Below are 13,617 nucleotides of genomic sequence, written 5' to 3'. Positions count from 1 at the left end.
AAGTAAAGAAAGCAAGAATAAAAGAAGTGACAAGAAATAAAATAAGAAAGGAGAACAAAACCCTTTGCTGGGACAGGATGGGAGCAAAGTCGCTGCCTCTGACTAAAACCCAGGATGAGATAGATACCTGGCAGGCCTGCGTGACTCTGCAGAAAAGGGACCTTCATCAAGTTGGTCCTGAGATACAGATCTTTCCCTTTCTCACTTAGGACCCCTATGAGCTACCTCCTGGTCACCATGGGTAAGTCAACTCATAAACAGCTTGAGATGTCCCAAGTGGCATTCAGTCCTAAAAACAGAGCCAATTTGCCTTCACCCAAAAGCAGGTTAGGAGGAATCAGGACAAAAGTATACGTACTGTAAATAGGTATTTCTGTTCAGTAATGCAGCCATATAAAGCATCAGAGTCTTTGAAGGTTAAAATGAAGGGTATTCAGTCAGACATGGCAGTGCATAACTGTAATCCCAGCACTCAGGAGACTGAGACAGGAGGATCACAAGTTCAAGCCCAACCTGGGCAACTCAGTGAGACCCTGTCTCAAAAATCTGAAAAAGGGCTGGGAAGACAGCTCAGTGCAAAGGCCCTAGATTCAATCCCTACTACTACAAAAAGACCCGGCAGAGAGAGAAATCAGGCAAGTCACACTTTGTTTTGCAAGGGGAAGGGTCCAGGGCTGGCCAAGGTGAGAGGCAGTCATCTGATTGTATTGCCAGCAAACTCCTTCCAACACCAAACTGATTTTCAATTCCAATTAACCCACACACATTCCAAACTCAACTTACCTCCTCAGAAGGTACCTAAAACTGAAGTGTATTACACACTATACACGCGTGACCCATTCTGTGGTTTAAACTTGGCTTCCTTTTGCTAAACAGAGTAGTAGAGGGAAGAAAAGGCGATGAAGGAGGAGAAGGAAAGGAAAATAAAAAATGAAATTGACATACCAAAGGTAACTTTATCTTTTTCTCTTCACATATATGAACATCCTCTCCTTAGGAAAAATAAGGATTGTTACAGGGCCAGTCTTTTTTCTACCCTCTTTATCAAAGATAACCACTAATCTCAGTCTTCAAGTCTTTTTCTATGAATTTACATAAATATGTTACTTTTGTATGTTAGATACCGTGATATTACCATTCTGCAGCTTCCGTAACCTTTTCATTTCAGTGAATATAGATCACCTGCTCTCAGTGCTGCCAATAGCACAATTTACTCAGGTCAGTTTCTAGGTGAGGGAGCCCCACTTTACAATTCTACTTGGAAAATGTATTGCATTTCAACTTTTATCCCAGTAATCTTTATTGCCTCAAATCTCTTCATCTTCCCCTGTTTCAGTTAAGTGCAATGATCTCCTGCCCAGCCGTCCGCTGGGTGGTTCTATAGATTTATATTACCACCAGCAACACAACAGTTAACACAGGAATCCTCTCCCCTGTAATTGCAGCAGTGGATACTGACTCCAGAAATCTATGCATGCCAGGCAAGCGCTCTAGCACTGAGCTACATTCCCAGTCACCCTTCTCCTCATTATGCTACCCGGGCTGGTTTCAAACCTGTGATCTTCCTGCCTCAGCCTCTAACTAGCTGGAGTTATAGGCATGTTCCACCATACCCAGCCACATCAATCACTTTTAAAAGTATTTATTGGGCCAGGGATATAGGTTGGAGGCACAGTCCCTGCCTGGCAAGCATGAGGTCGTGACCTTGATTCCCTGTACCTAAATAAATAAATAAAAGTATTTATATACTATTCACAAAGGCAAGAAGTCATCTTTTGCAACTGCAGTAAAATTATGATACTTCAACATTTTAAATGCACATATTAGAAGCACTCTGTTGATACGGGCTCCCAAATAATACTGAAATGACATTATTTTTCTCTGCAAAGCCCATCCAACTAAGCAAGTCTTCTTGGCCTCTACAGTCTCTTCCACAGGTACCAATCATGGAAAAGAAAAGCCCAGATTAAAGTGAGACTCTCCTGAAGACAAAAAGGGGATGAAATAGCAGAAGAAATAAGGAAAAGCAAATGGGCCCCATCTCTTCTGAGAAATGAACTCCCTTCAAAGCTGTAGGGATCACTGGAGCTGTGGAATAGTTCGGCTAAGGGATATTTTTAAAGTTTACTGTTGGATTATCCTCTGGAGAATGTTTGTTTAATGCCTGTAGCCAGATTTTTTTTTAATTAAAAGGAAACCACAATTTCAAAATGTGTTAATTATTTCCTTTAAAAGTTCCTCATTCTGTGGATTCCTAGGTAACATTTGCTCCAAATAATCTCAAGAGCACACTGCAATCTCATCCTGCAGTTTCCCAGAGAAAACCACAGGCTGGAAACTTTCCCAACAATATGTTCATAAACAGATAAAGACTGTCAGCCTGGCTGAGTACATTGTGAATCTTAATTGTGTATTTTTCCTTAATTCTCCACTCTCTACTCCTATCTCTGGATGACTACTGGGTTTGTGTAGGACTGACAAGGGTTCCAGGAACACGGCACTTTCAGATTGGTGGTGGGACGGGGGAGTTGTTTTGTATTGTGGGGGTGCAGGGTGTCAGAGTGGAGACAGTTTCACTATGTAGCCCAGACTAGCCTCAAAGTCACAGTAACCCTCCCAAGTCTCAGTCTACCAAGGGCTGGAATTCCAGACCTGATCCACCATACCCCGCTCACTTTCAGTTTTAACATCAGCAAAGTCTGAAATAAAACTCTAAGACAACTTTGATCACCCTACTAGAACTCTTGCAAAACACCCGCACTTCACCCACACAGTACACCAAGCTCTTGCAGAGTACAAGAACATCTCAAGAGTTTAGAGCACGGCTACTTGGCCTCACCACCCAGATGACTATGTCCGCATCTGTCTGGTCCTGTGATAGCCACATAGGTGTAAGTACTTAGGAAGGAAGATAAATTCTGCCTCACAGACAGTGGGTCATAAAAGGAGGGGTGCTGATGATGTGGAGGGCAGCCATGCATCTTGGCACTGAAAAGGAGAACCAAGACTTTTGGGTTGTGACCCTAGAATGTGGGCATGCCAGCTCACTCCTCAAGAGCCTAGTTTTACCAGGCACCTTGGTGCATAACTGTAATCCCAGAACACCGGGAAGCTGAGGCAGGGCCATTGCAAGTTTGAGTCCTACTGTGGCAATTTTACAAAACCTTACCTCAAAATCATTAATAATAAAATAAAATAAAATAAAATGCAGCAAATCCGAGGGGGAAAATCTTAAATAACAACCCCAAATTCACAATGACTCAAACCAGGAATTCCTGTTTTTCTGTGTTTGGAAAATAAAAAGATAAACCACAGAAATGATCATGCAAAGTCTTACATCGGTCTCTGGGCACAGAGATAAGCAAAGGCATTCCCTCTCCCACAAAGACTAAAAATTTAGGATTCTGGAGAGGGGAAATTTCTGCTTGCCCGTTTCAAAAGACCCCCAGAAAACACGCGTCCCCCAAACTCCTCTTTGCTTCTCAGACTTAAGAAGGGGAAAAGCACAGGCTTGAGGCAGCTGAACTTTGAGTTGAGCAGAACTGGATAGTAAAACCAAGAAAAAAAGAACTTGTAGAAATTAACCTGATTCTGATCAAAAATGATTAGCATACTCTTGGGAGTAGGGCAAGCCAGTTTGGTGGAGTGGGCCCTACCCGGTCCTGCCGCTGGGGACTTCGCCTTTCCCACGACCCCCAGAACAGGTACTCAGGGCAAAAACGCACAATGCGACCCAAGCGCGTCACGCCACCGAGACCCTAGGGGAGAAGGGAGTTGTCCCGGCGGACCCACCGCCCCCAAATGACCCGAACTCGGAGTATGGACGGAAGCGGACCTCTGGCTCCGGGACCAGCAGAACCAAGCAAGACAATAGAGCCATCGGAAGGAAATGACAGGAGCGGGAGGATGAACCTAGACTTGCAGAGGGGGCAGGAGCGTCGAAGGAGAGAGCTAGGAGCCGCGCGCGGAGGAGGAGGCGTGGATCCACACGCGGTGCCCCACGCCCAGCCCCGGCGCCGCGGCGCGTGGGACAACACCTCCCGCCGGCCACCCCGCTCCCGCCACCCGCACCGTGTTGTAGAACTCGGCGATGGCAGGCACGATCGTGTAGTTGTCCTCGCACCAATCCACCTCCGAGCTGCCCGCCCGAAGCTGGTCCCACCAGTGCGGAGCACCCATGGCCGCTCCGGAGCATGGGAGCAGCTGCTCCCGAAACCGAGACGAGCCCAGGGCTGCTGCTGGAGGTAAACTGCCGCGGCCGCGGCTTTATGCAACTCTGGGCAAAGGCCGGATGTGGCGCCTCCCCCGCCGCCTCCCAGCGCTCTGCTCCGCCTCTGGACAAGACCTGCCCGCCCGCAGACCCCTCCCCTGCCCCGCCCCCGCGTGGCACCGGCCACGCCCACTCGGGGGTCCACGTGGGAGGGGCGGGGGGGCGGTGTCGCTGCGAGGGGTCGGGAGGGTTCTGGGAGGCGGGGAGCCAGTTCCAGCCCGGCTGCTTCCGGACGGTACTGCCCACGCACGCTTCCTTGTGCTTCTAAATAGGGCAGAGCACGCAGGAACCCTGCCCGACAAAAATCATAATAAAAGGAAACCCTGGAGGAATCACACCCCTTTGATCCCCAGGGCGGCTTGACACGATCTAGCTTCGAGCACGCGGGACGCGTGTGCTCTCAAGGGGAGCAGCGCGCTGCCCTCTGGTCTCCTGAAGCCGGGAGGGCCTTGCTTAGGGGGCAGCTCCACACAGGCACTGCGACAGGCTCTGCGACCTGCTGATGTCGCCTGGGCCATCTGCGGAGCCCTTAGGAGCACTTTCCATTGTGTTCCTGCCCTGCCTCTTCAGGGGTTGGACTTCAGTCACCCCAGTCTAGGAAGGATCCGGCATGGCAGGTGTGACATCTCCAGGACATCTAATATGAAAGAGAGCACACCTACATAGCACCTAACATGTGCCGGGCACCATTTGAAGAGCTTCATGTGTCACTCATTTAGCACTGCTGTGCAGAGATCCTGTGAGATGATTTCTATTAGCCCCCCCCCCTTAGCCAGTAAATGGCAGGGCTAGAAATTCAGATGGGATGACCTCAGACCTGCTGGTAACTGCTTTGCTTCTGAAATTATTGAATAGTTTCTAAATAAAAACCAACTGATTCCCAAGATGCCTTGCAAAGACTCTTTTTACTTTAATGGTGACTCCTGGCCTCCTTCCATGTGCTTGGGGTAGGGTGAATGGGTCCAGGTAAGGATAGTGGCAGAAGAGACCCTGGCAGCTGTCCGTGGTGATGGTCATTAAGATCTCCTTCTTTGTGCCTGCATAATACCCTGTTCTGTACCCCAGAGACTGAGTCCCAGCAGGACTGGCTGAGTCACCAGTGAAACCTCAGACCAAAAAGACTGAGAGCGGCTGTTAAAAAAAGATATTCCCAATTAAATTATTTGTACTGCTTTAATCGATTCTAATTCTAAAATATTTATTGAATGAGCATTTTAGTAATACATTCGTTATACAACATTCTTACGCACATTCAAGAAGAAAAATACAAACGATGTGGTGGCACTCAACACCCATAATCCTAGTACTTGGGAGGCTGAGGCAGGAGGATCACGTTGAGTTTGAGGCCAGTCTGGGCTTCAAAAGGAGTTCAAAGCCAGTCTGAACTGCAGATCGAGACCGTGTCTCCAAAAAGAAAAATAAATTTATAAAGGAATTTCTATGATTTTTTCGCGTTCAGAATCTCTTTTTCTGAATAACTTTTCAATTCATAGCCCTTGATGTCTGTGTTGTTTCACACAGAAGGGTCCTCTATGTCCTGAGTTGCCACATCCTGAAAATGCAATGTTTCTGCTGTTTGTTTGCAAGCAACTGACACCTATTGCACCTGCTTCAATGCTGGGATTTTCTCGATCTTACCTGAAGGTGCCAAAAGGAAAGGTTTTGATTTAGTTCTGCTTTGGTTTGATTTTGGTTTTTCTTGATGACCTTGCTTTTATTTGCATAACTTTTCCCCCACTTTATTGTACATGTTTGCAGTACATAATGACTCCATTCACTGTAGGGTATGTACGTAACACATTTCAATTCCCAAATTCCTTCTTTCCCCCACCCCGCCTCCCTTTTATTTTTCCAGCATCAGATTCATTTTGTTTATAAGAACTTATAGAGTTAATTATCAAATATACAGGTTGAAAACAAGATTAATAGACCAGAAAACATATAAAACATGTAAGGCAATCGTAGTAAGTCAAGGTACACTTTTAGATGCATTATCCACACTGGATTACAGTACCTTTTTTCTCTCTTTTTTTCCATTATCTGTCTTTTATTTCATACTTATATAAATATATATTTAGAGAGTTTTTAGATAGGAGAAACCATATGGTATTTAAGCTTGTTTATCTGACTTTACTTAATATTAGGTGTCAATGTGCATCCATTTTCCCACAAATGACACGAGTATCCTTTCTATGGCAGAGTAGTACTCCATGGTGTTTAATGCCACATTTTTATCCATTCATGTGTTGAAGAACTAGGCTGTTTCCAAGATTTAGCTATTATGAATTGCACTGCTATAAACCTAGATATGCATACACCACTGTGGTATGATGTGTTTAACTCTTTTGGGTAGATACCTAGGTCTAATGGAATTTCTACTTTTAGATTTTTGAGGAGTCTCTACACTAATTTCCATATTAGTGTATCAATTTATAGTTCCATCAACAGTAAAGAAGGACTCCTTTTCCCCTACAGCCTCTCTAGCACTTGCTATTGGTTGATTTCTTGATCATAGCCATTCCTTCTAGAGTGAGATGAAATCTCAGGGTTGTCTTAATTTGCATTTCCCAATTGGCCAGCATGTGAAGTATTTTTTCATGTATTTATTGGTGATTTGTATTTCTTCACCTGAGAAGTGTCTAATCATTTCAGATGCCCTTTTTTGTGTGTGTGTGTCATTCTGGGATTTAATTGGATCTTTAAATTTAGCAAGGGAAAGAGGCATCTGAATTTTTTCAGTTCTTTATATATCTTAGATATTAGTCCTTTGAGGAACAACTGGCAAAAACATTTCTTTCACTATGTAGGTACTTTCCTTTGCCATAGAGTCATGGAAAGTTTTTAGAGAAGAGGCAATACATTTCTTTTCCAGGGGGCTTTCTATAAACTCATACAACATGGAGATTACAGTAGCCAAATCAACCACTGAGAACTATCACCAGATTTGTGCTTGTGCAAGCAATGACACCACATTATGACAACCATCTGACCAACTGTGATGGTAAAACAATACCTATTGTAAAATACATCAGTATTCTGGCAGCTACAGTGCAAAACAATGTGAGTTTAAGAACAGTGAAACAGGAATTTTACTGAAAGTAACTCATGCTTCTTCCCCAAGTCCCGCTAAGGGAATGATGGGTTTTATCCTCCACAGGGTACTCTACCATTAGTAATGATTCTGATTCAAGAGCAGAGGCCTCCACTGGGAGGAGGGAGAGCCCCTCCAGCCCTGCTAGTTATTATGTGGGCTCTTTGGCTGGATCTAGGAACCCATGAATACAAGAGTTGATTGATGAGAGAAGTGGAAGTTTATTAATTCCATACGTACATGGTGCTTTGCACAAGACAGTGAAGTCTGAAGAAATAACCAAACCATGGTACCTTTATACTTGTAAAATTAAGAACATTAACTTTATAAGGCAATGAAAAGATAGGTGTGTGCTGGACTAGGTTAGTAAATTTAGGGATGTTACTAAGAGGTGTATAGGGGCGAGGGAGGACGTGGTGGAAGATAAGAACTGCTCGAAGAGCATGTTTATTTTTTTAAAGCCCGGGTTACTAGTCTCTGAATAAGGGCTATTTTCCATCAGAGTGTATAAAAAATATCCTTCCGCAGAGAACCTTTTTATTCGCTTTTTGCTGTACTAAGGGACAAACTCAGGGCCTTGTACACCTTAGGCAATCGCTCCACTACTGAGCTACATCCCAGCCCATCTCCAGAAGAAACCACATGGCCTTCCGGATGCAGCACAAGTCAGGCTAAATGGCCCTTCGGGGTTACACTTCTTCAGGAGGTTTCAGCTTAAAATAATCCACACCCAATGCGGCATTTTCTGCCTTCACCCCTTCACTGTCTTCCTTTTTTCTTACTACAGCTGCACAAAGACAGTGGTCGAGCAGCAAACAAGGCCCCTGGCGAGCGACAGAGGGCACAAACTAGATTCCTCCAAGACACCAGTTTTGGTCTTTTTGTGAGTATAGTAAAAAATTTTCGGATGTGAAAACTTTTGGAACAACCATAACCTTAACATTAGAGCCTATCATTAGCTACTTCATTTTCAGATGGGTGCATATTAATAGTATGATTAGCAACTACTCTCCAAATTTTGATATGTAGGACAAATGGAGCTTGTTTCAAGGTGGGGGTATGGTGATAGACAGTTCAAGGCACAAGGCTACTTCTGATGGTGAGTTTATCTGTGTTGTCCTTGGTCTAAATATGAGTCACTGATACAGATCCATGAGAGACTAGGTTTTAGGGAACAACGTTTGCAAGAAAGGCAGAGTGCCCATATCTCGTTTTTACCTCGTGTATAACAATGTATGTTTGGTCTGTGTAAATATCTGATGGTAAATATCCAGTTTCTCTGGTTCTACAAGTGGAAATTATCAAGTCACAAAATATTTATTGGATAAAAAATTTTCAGTTACCTGAGCAAATGACGCAAGCAGGGCTTGATCAAGGATGAATTTTCCTGATGGGCAGAGCTTTCACTCTGGTCTTGCTTCAGGTCCACTGTTCAGGCCAGCGGTTCTCTAAGCCAGACCAGCTGCAACAATATCAGCTGGGTCTTTTCAGAAATGCAAACCACCCAGGGCCCTCCCAAAACCTACTGAATCACAAACTAGGGTGGAGTCCTACAGTTTGGTTCAGCACGAGATTAAAGGATTCTGACTCTCGCTCGAGTACAAGAACCAGTGTGCCAAAGGCACAGTTTCATGGTGGACTGCACACTTGGCTTCCCCCAAAGTCCAAAGCCAAGGCTGCTGCTGCCACTAAGGAAAGAAAGAAAGCACTCAATAGAGACGGTCACCCTTTCCTCAGTCTCCTCACCCAGAAAAGTGGCTCAGAGTCAGCCTCCAGCCCATTAGCTACCAGGGAAACCAAATGCCAGCAAGGATTTGTTTGTTGTTTGTATGTTTGTTTGTTTGTTTGTTTGTTTTTAATCTGAAACTCCAGGCTTAGAATAGAAGGAGAGGATTGGGAGTGTAGCTCATCAATAGAGTATATGCTCAGCATGCCCAAGGCTTTGGGTTCAATCCCCAGCATCAAAAGGAAAATAAAACAGTTGAGGACAAGAGCTGTGGGCAGCAAGCCCTTATCAAGCTCCCCACAGCCACTGTGAGAAGGTGCCCGAGTTTGCTGGGCCAGGTGCCCTCTACTTGTTTGCTGACAGGCCCTCAATGGCCTCTCTCTACTTGGCAGTGGGCCTCGGTCCAGAAGTGCTTGTCTGTGATCTGCATTGGAAAATACAGTGTTCAGACTGGACATAGAAAGGTAAGTGGATTTTGACTGTCAGGCTGAAGCTTGCCTGTGCCTGAAGGGCTTGAGGTTTGTTATGGCGAGTTTTGTCTGCCACTTGTAGGTAAATCAGATAAGATATTATTTTAACTGTAGCTCGCAAAGACATAGTGAATAATTTTTGAGATCTCTTTTGTGCAAGGTTCCATATTAGGTGCTGAATAACATAAAGACCAATAAATATTTTTCTTGGCCACATGGAGCTTAGTCTAGAAAGGCAAACCATTAGAATACACCATGACAGCAGCTAAGCGGAGACACAGGCACAAAAGCCGGAAGCAAGGAGGCTGGGCCCAAGCCCACTCTGAGAGAATTCACTTCCTTGTTTCCTATGGCCAATAAATGCACATGGAATTGATTTTTACCATCCCTGAGCATGGGCTTTGAATTCTCCTCTCAGTTTTGCCATCCTTTTTTCCTGCAGTATATCTCGAACCCGGGCTGTCCTTTGATCTAGGTCCCAGTATGAAGAAAACACATGAAGTCAACGGCAGTCAACCCAACATGAACAAAAAATAACACCCTACGTTGTGCACCACTGAGAGCAGGGCCCTCGCTGCTCACCCCAGTGTGACTTTAATGAAGGCTGACAAATGTAAGAGAATGAATAAAGCTAAGCTACAAACCAGAAGGTACCACATGAAAGGGTAGGGGAAAATAGAAGATGATTTAGGTAGTGTAGCCTGAGTGAACAGAAAATAATGCACTCCCGAAGGGAAGCAAAGAAGGAAGGTAGTGAGGGGTTTGCCTTACTGAGTTCATGGGGCTGACTGTCTGGGCAAAAATGCTGTCTTGGCAACTGAAAAGGCAAGTTGGAAGATTAAGGACGAATGAGGTTGCAGAGCATTGTGAGTCATGAGGCGAGGTGAAAAGACTGAAAGCCAGGAAGGAACGGAGAATGCACGCCTGAGCAGACAGCTCCTTCTGAGATGTGCAGCCATTCACAGAGCCCGAGCCGCAGGGGCTACAGGGGCTGGCTGGGGACAGCAGGCAGAAAGGCCTGAGATGAGGGGATGGACGGGGTCGAGAAGCAGAGGGTGCAACACCCTCGGCAGGCTTGTGAAAAATTAAAAAATAGTTGAAAAAGAGCCCAAGCGATGTACGTAGTGTATCCCTTTCTACCAATTTACAGAATCTCATGGGGATGTTGTTCACTGTTAAAAATGCAGATTCTGGTTGCGTAGATTCAAAGAGGTGTCCGAGATTTTGTGTTTTTAACTAACCCCCAGATGCTGAAATGCTCCTAGTCTGCAGTAGTGTTTCAGCAAGGTTACAGGGAGCGGGAGGAATGACCCCATGGAGAAGATGCAATGACTAAAATCCAGGGTATTCGTGACATTTCGGTTTCTTTTCTTTTGGGGCACAGGTGAAAGTAGGATTTGGCCATGCTGCCCGACTGGCCTTGAACTTTTGACCGTTCTATTTCAGTCTCCTGAGTACCTGGCATGACAGATGTGCCTCACTATGCCCAGGATTCAATTTCAAAAGATGGGAAGAAACTCATAGGAAGAGACTTAAGAAACAAGTCATTTCAGTGATGCATTGCATTAAATTCTGAGAGGATTGAAGATATATACATTTTAAAACAATTATAGAAATGTGAATATTTTATGAAATTAGGAAGTTTGGGCAATTTAGGGAGTAACGTGATCACAGTATTATGGTCATGTTTTCAAAGGTGAGATTTCAAAAGGACACACACTATGTGGTTCTGCTTTTATGGTGTTCTGGAAAACCTAAAATTGTGGAAACAGAACAGGCCTGTGGTTGCTCAGGCAGGAGAGAGGGCTGGAGTTGCTGTAAATGGGCATGGGGAGCTTGGGGAGGTGACAGAACTCATCTGAATCCTGATTGTGACAATTCCATGACTGAATGAACTTATAACACAAGGCTACCTCTAAAAAGGGTAAATTTTTATGCAGGTAAAAATTAGGTGCAGTGACACATACCTGTAATCTCAGCACTAGGGAGGCTGAGACAGGAGGAGGATTCCTTCAAGTTCAAAGCCAGCCTTGGCTACATATTGAGTTCAAAGCCAGGCTGCACTACATAACAAGACCCTATCTCAAAAAAAAAATTAATTAATTAAAAATTTAAAAAGTCAAAGAACAAAATTGCTTATGGAGAAGGTTGTCAAGTTGAGAACAGAAAAAATTTGAATCTATAAGTGATCATAGAGTTCTTGGCTCTTTGAAAAGCAGCACTGGTCCAGCCTGTTGTCACTTTCTTTTTCATTCTGGAGAACACATAACCAGAAATCCCTATCTGCAAAGGCAAATGCCCCATTGGAGCTCCTTTGAAAAGGCCCTGGTGCCTTATCACATTCCCAGCAGCGTGGGTGGGTTCAGGTAGCTCCGGGTCACAGACTCTCTAGAAACAGGAAGATAGAAAAGTCAGGGATGGATGGGGCAGGTGCACCATCCAGAGGGCTGTTGGCATTGGGCTGTGACGGGGTTGCACTGGGCAGTCAGGGGCTAAGGTCTTAATGGCAGACCTCTGTGTCAGGGGACAAGACACTTCAGGCTGCCTCTCTTCGGCCTTTCAAAGACCAAGAAACATCCAGGGCAATAGAGGTGGCCCTGAGAAAGGGCAGGAAGAGAGGAGGCCGGGTTGAGGTAATGTGTAACCCAGGGGCATGCCTTGGTCACTTTCCTTATCACTGGGACAAAATGGTCAACACCAACTTAAAGGAGGAAAGGTTTGTTTTGGCTCACAGTCCGAAGAAGTTTTAGTCCACAGTTGGTTGGCTCCAAGTCAGAGAGGCATGGCAGAGGAAAAACTGCTCACCCATGGCAACCAGGCAGCAGATTGAGCAGGATGAGGGAAGGGAAATAAACCCTTCGGGTCACGCCCAATGACCAGCGGCTTTCACAGAACCCAACAGCAATCCAATTACAGCAATCCAATTACATTCCATAAGCATGAGGCTCTTGGGATAGCTGGTTATAAACCATAGCAGGGCAGATGACATTTGGCAGAAAAAGAAAGTACATAGGTTGGGTAGGAACCTAAAAGGGATATACAGGTTTGCTTTGGTAGAGTTGGGTTTTGAGCAAATTTGAGCCTAAAGAAAAAGAGGCTGAGTAGAAACAGATTTAAAACATGAAAGTACATACTCTGGTTTCTCTTCAGGTTGAATAAATCTGCTTTTTACAAAAAAGAAAAATTGAAAGAACCAAAAAAAAAATAGAGTAATTAATGAAACTAGATTCTAAAGATGGGAAGAGTCAGAAAATTCGTTGTACAGTGTTTGAATTTGCCTGAGAGAGGAGAGCTATCATAGAATGTTCTGTCATCCTACCACCCCTTGCTTCTCTGAGACCTGTTTCTTCTTCCATGGGAACTATCGCCTCCTACCTTCCCCATCCTCAACCACATCATCCGATGGTTGCCATAGAAACAACCAAGTTTTTTGTTCCCCAGGTAGATACCTTAGCCCAGGAGTGGATGTCGGCCCGGCCCAGCTGATCCGGAAGTGCTAGTGGGAACGTGGAATCAGAACTGAGCTACACAGCAAGACCCTGACTCAAAACAACACCAGGAGCAGCAAAGATGACCAAGATAACTCTGGACCTTTATAATTAAGCCACATTTTTCCTTAAACATGTTAGTATTGGATTTCTGTGATTTAAATTGGAGCCTAACGCATTTTTGTCATAAAGCACCATAACTGTGGGTGTATCACACCCATGTTTATTCTTTAGAATATTTCTGCTGATGAATTATTAATTTTAATTTTATGAGTTTTATTTTATTAAACAATGAGTGCTTAACAGAAAAAAATCACAAATACAGTGCTGCATTTTTAATATTTATTGAGGGTTTATAAAAAAGCATCAAAATTTTCAACATTGACTGACTTTTAATGTACAAGGTCTCAAAAAGAACAACAGAAATACATTCCTATACGACCTACAATGAAAATACCAACAGCATTCAACAACAACAAAATATTTACTTTGCCAGGCATAGTGGCACATGCCTGTAATCCCAATACTTGGGAGGCTGAGGCAGGAGAATTGCTGTGAGTTCAAGGTCAGCC

At 44.4% G+C, this 13,617-nt stretch overlaps 1 protein-coding gene across 2 annotated transcripts in view; it reads right to left on the bottom strand.

Annotated features, from left to right (window-relative positions):
• Positions 1-4,307, bottom strand: part of Acer2 (alkaline ceramidase 2) — a 30,110-nt gene extending 25,803 nt beyond the window's left edge. The window contains exon 1 of one of the 2 annotated variants that reach the window (XM_063251769.1): positions 4,072-4,307. In XM_063251769.1, the coding sequence (XP_063107839.1) occupies positions 4,072-4,179 (108 nt within the window). In that variant the 5' untranslated portion in view covers positions 4,180-4,307. The remainder of the gene's footprint in view (positions 1-4,071) is intronic. The other variant, XM_003472212.5, reaches the window with a different exon arrangement.
• Positions 4,308-13,617: the final 9,310 nt, after the last annotated feature.

The sequence above is a fragment of the Cavia porcellus genome, unplaced genomic scaffold (assembly GCF_034190915.1).
Source record: "Cavia porcellus strain 051 isolate PalLab524CR breed Dunkin Hartley unplaced genomic scaffold, mCavPor4.1 scaffold_1, whole genome shotgun sequence".
NCBI classification, from domain to species: Eukaryota; Metazoa; Chordata; class Mammalia; order Rodentia; family Caviidae; genus Cavia; species Cavia porcellus.
Note: the sequence above shows the minus strand (reverse complement) of the source record. Positions and strands in the feature narration are given on the sequence as shown.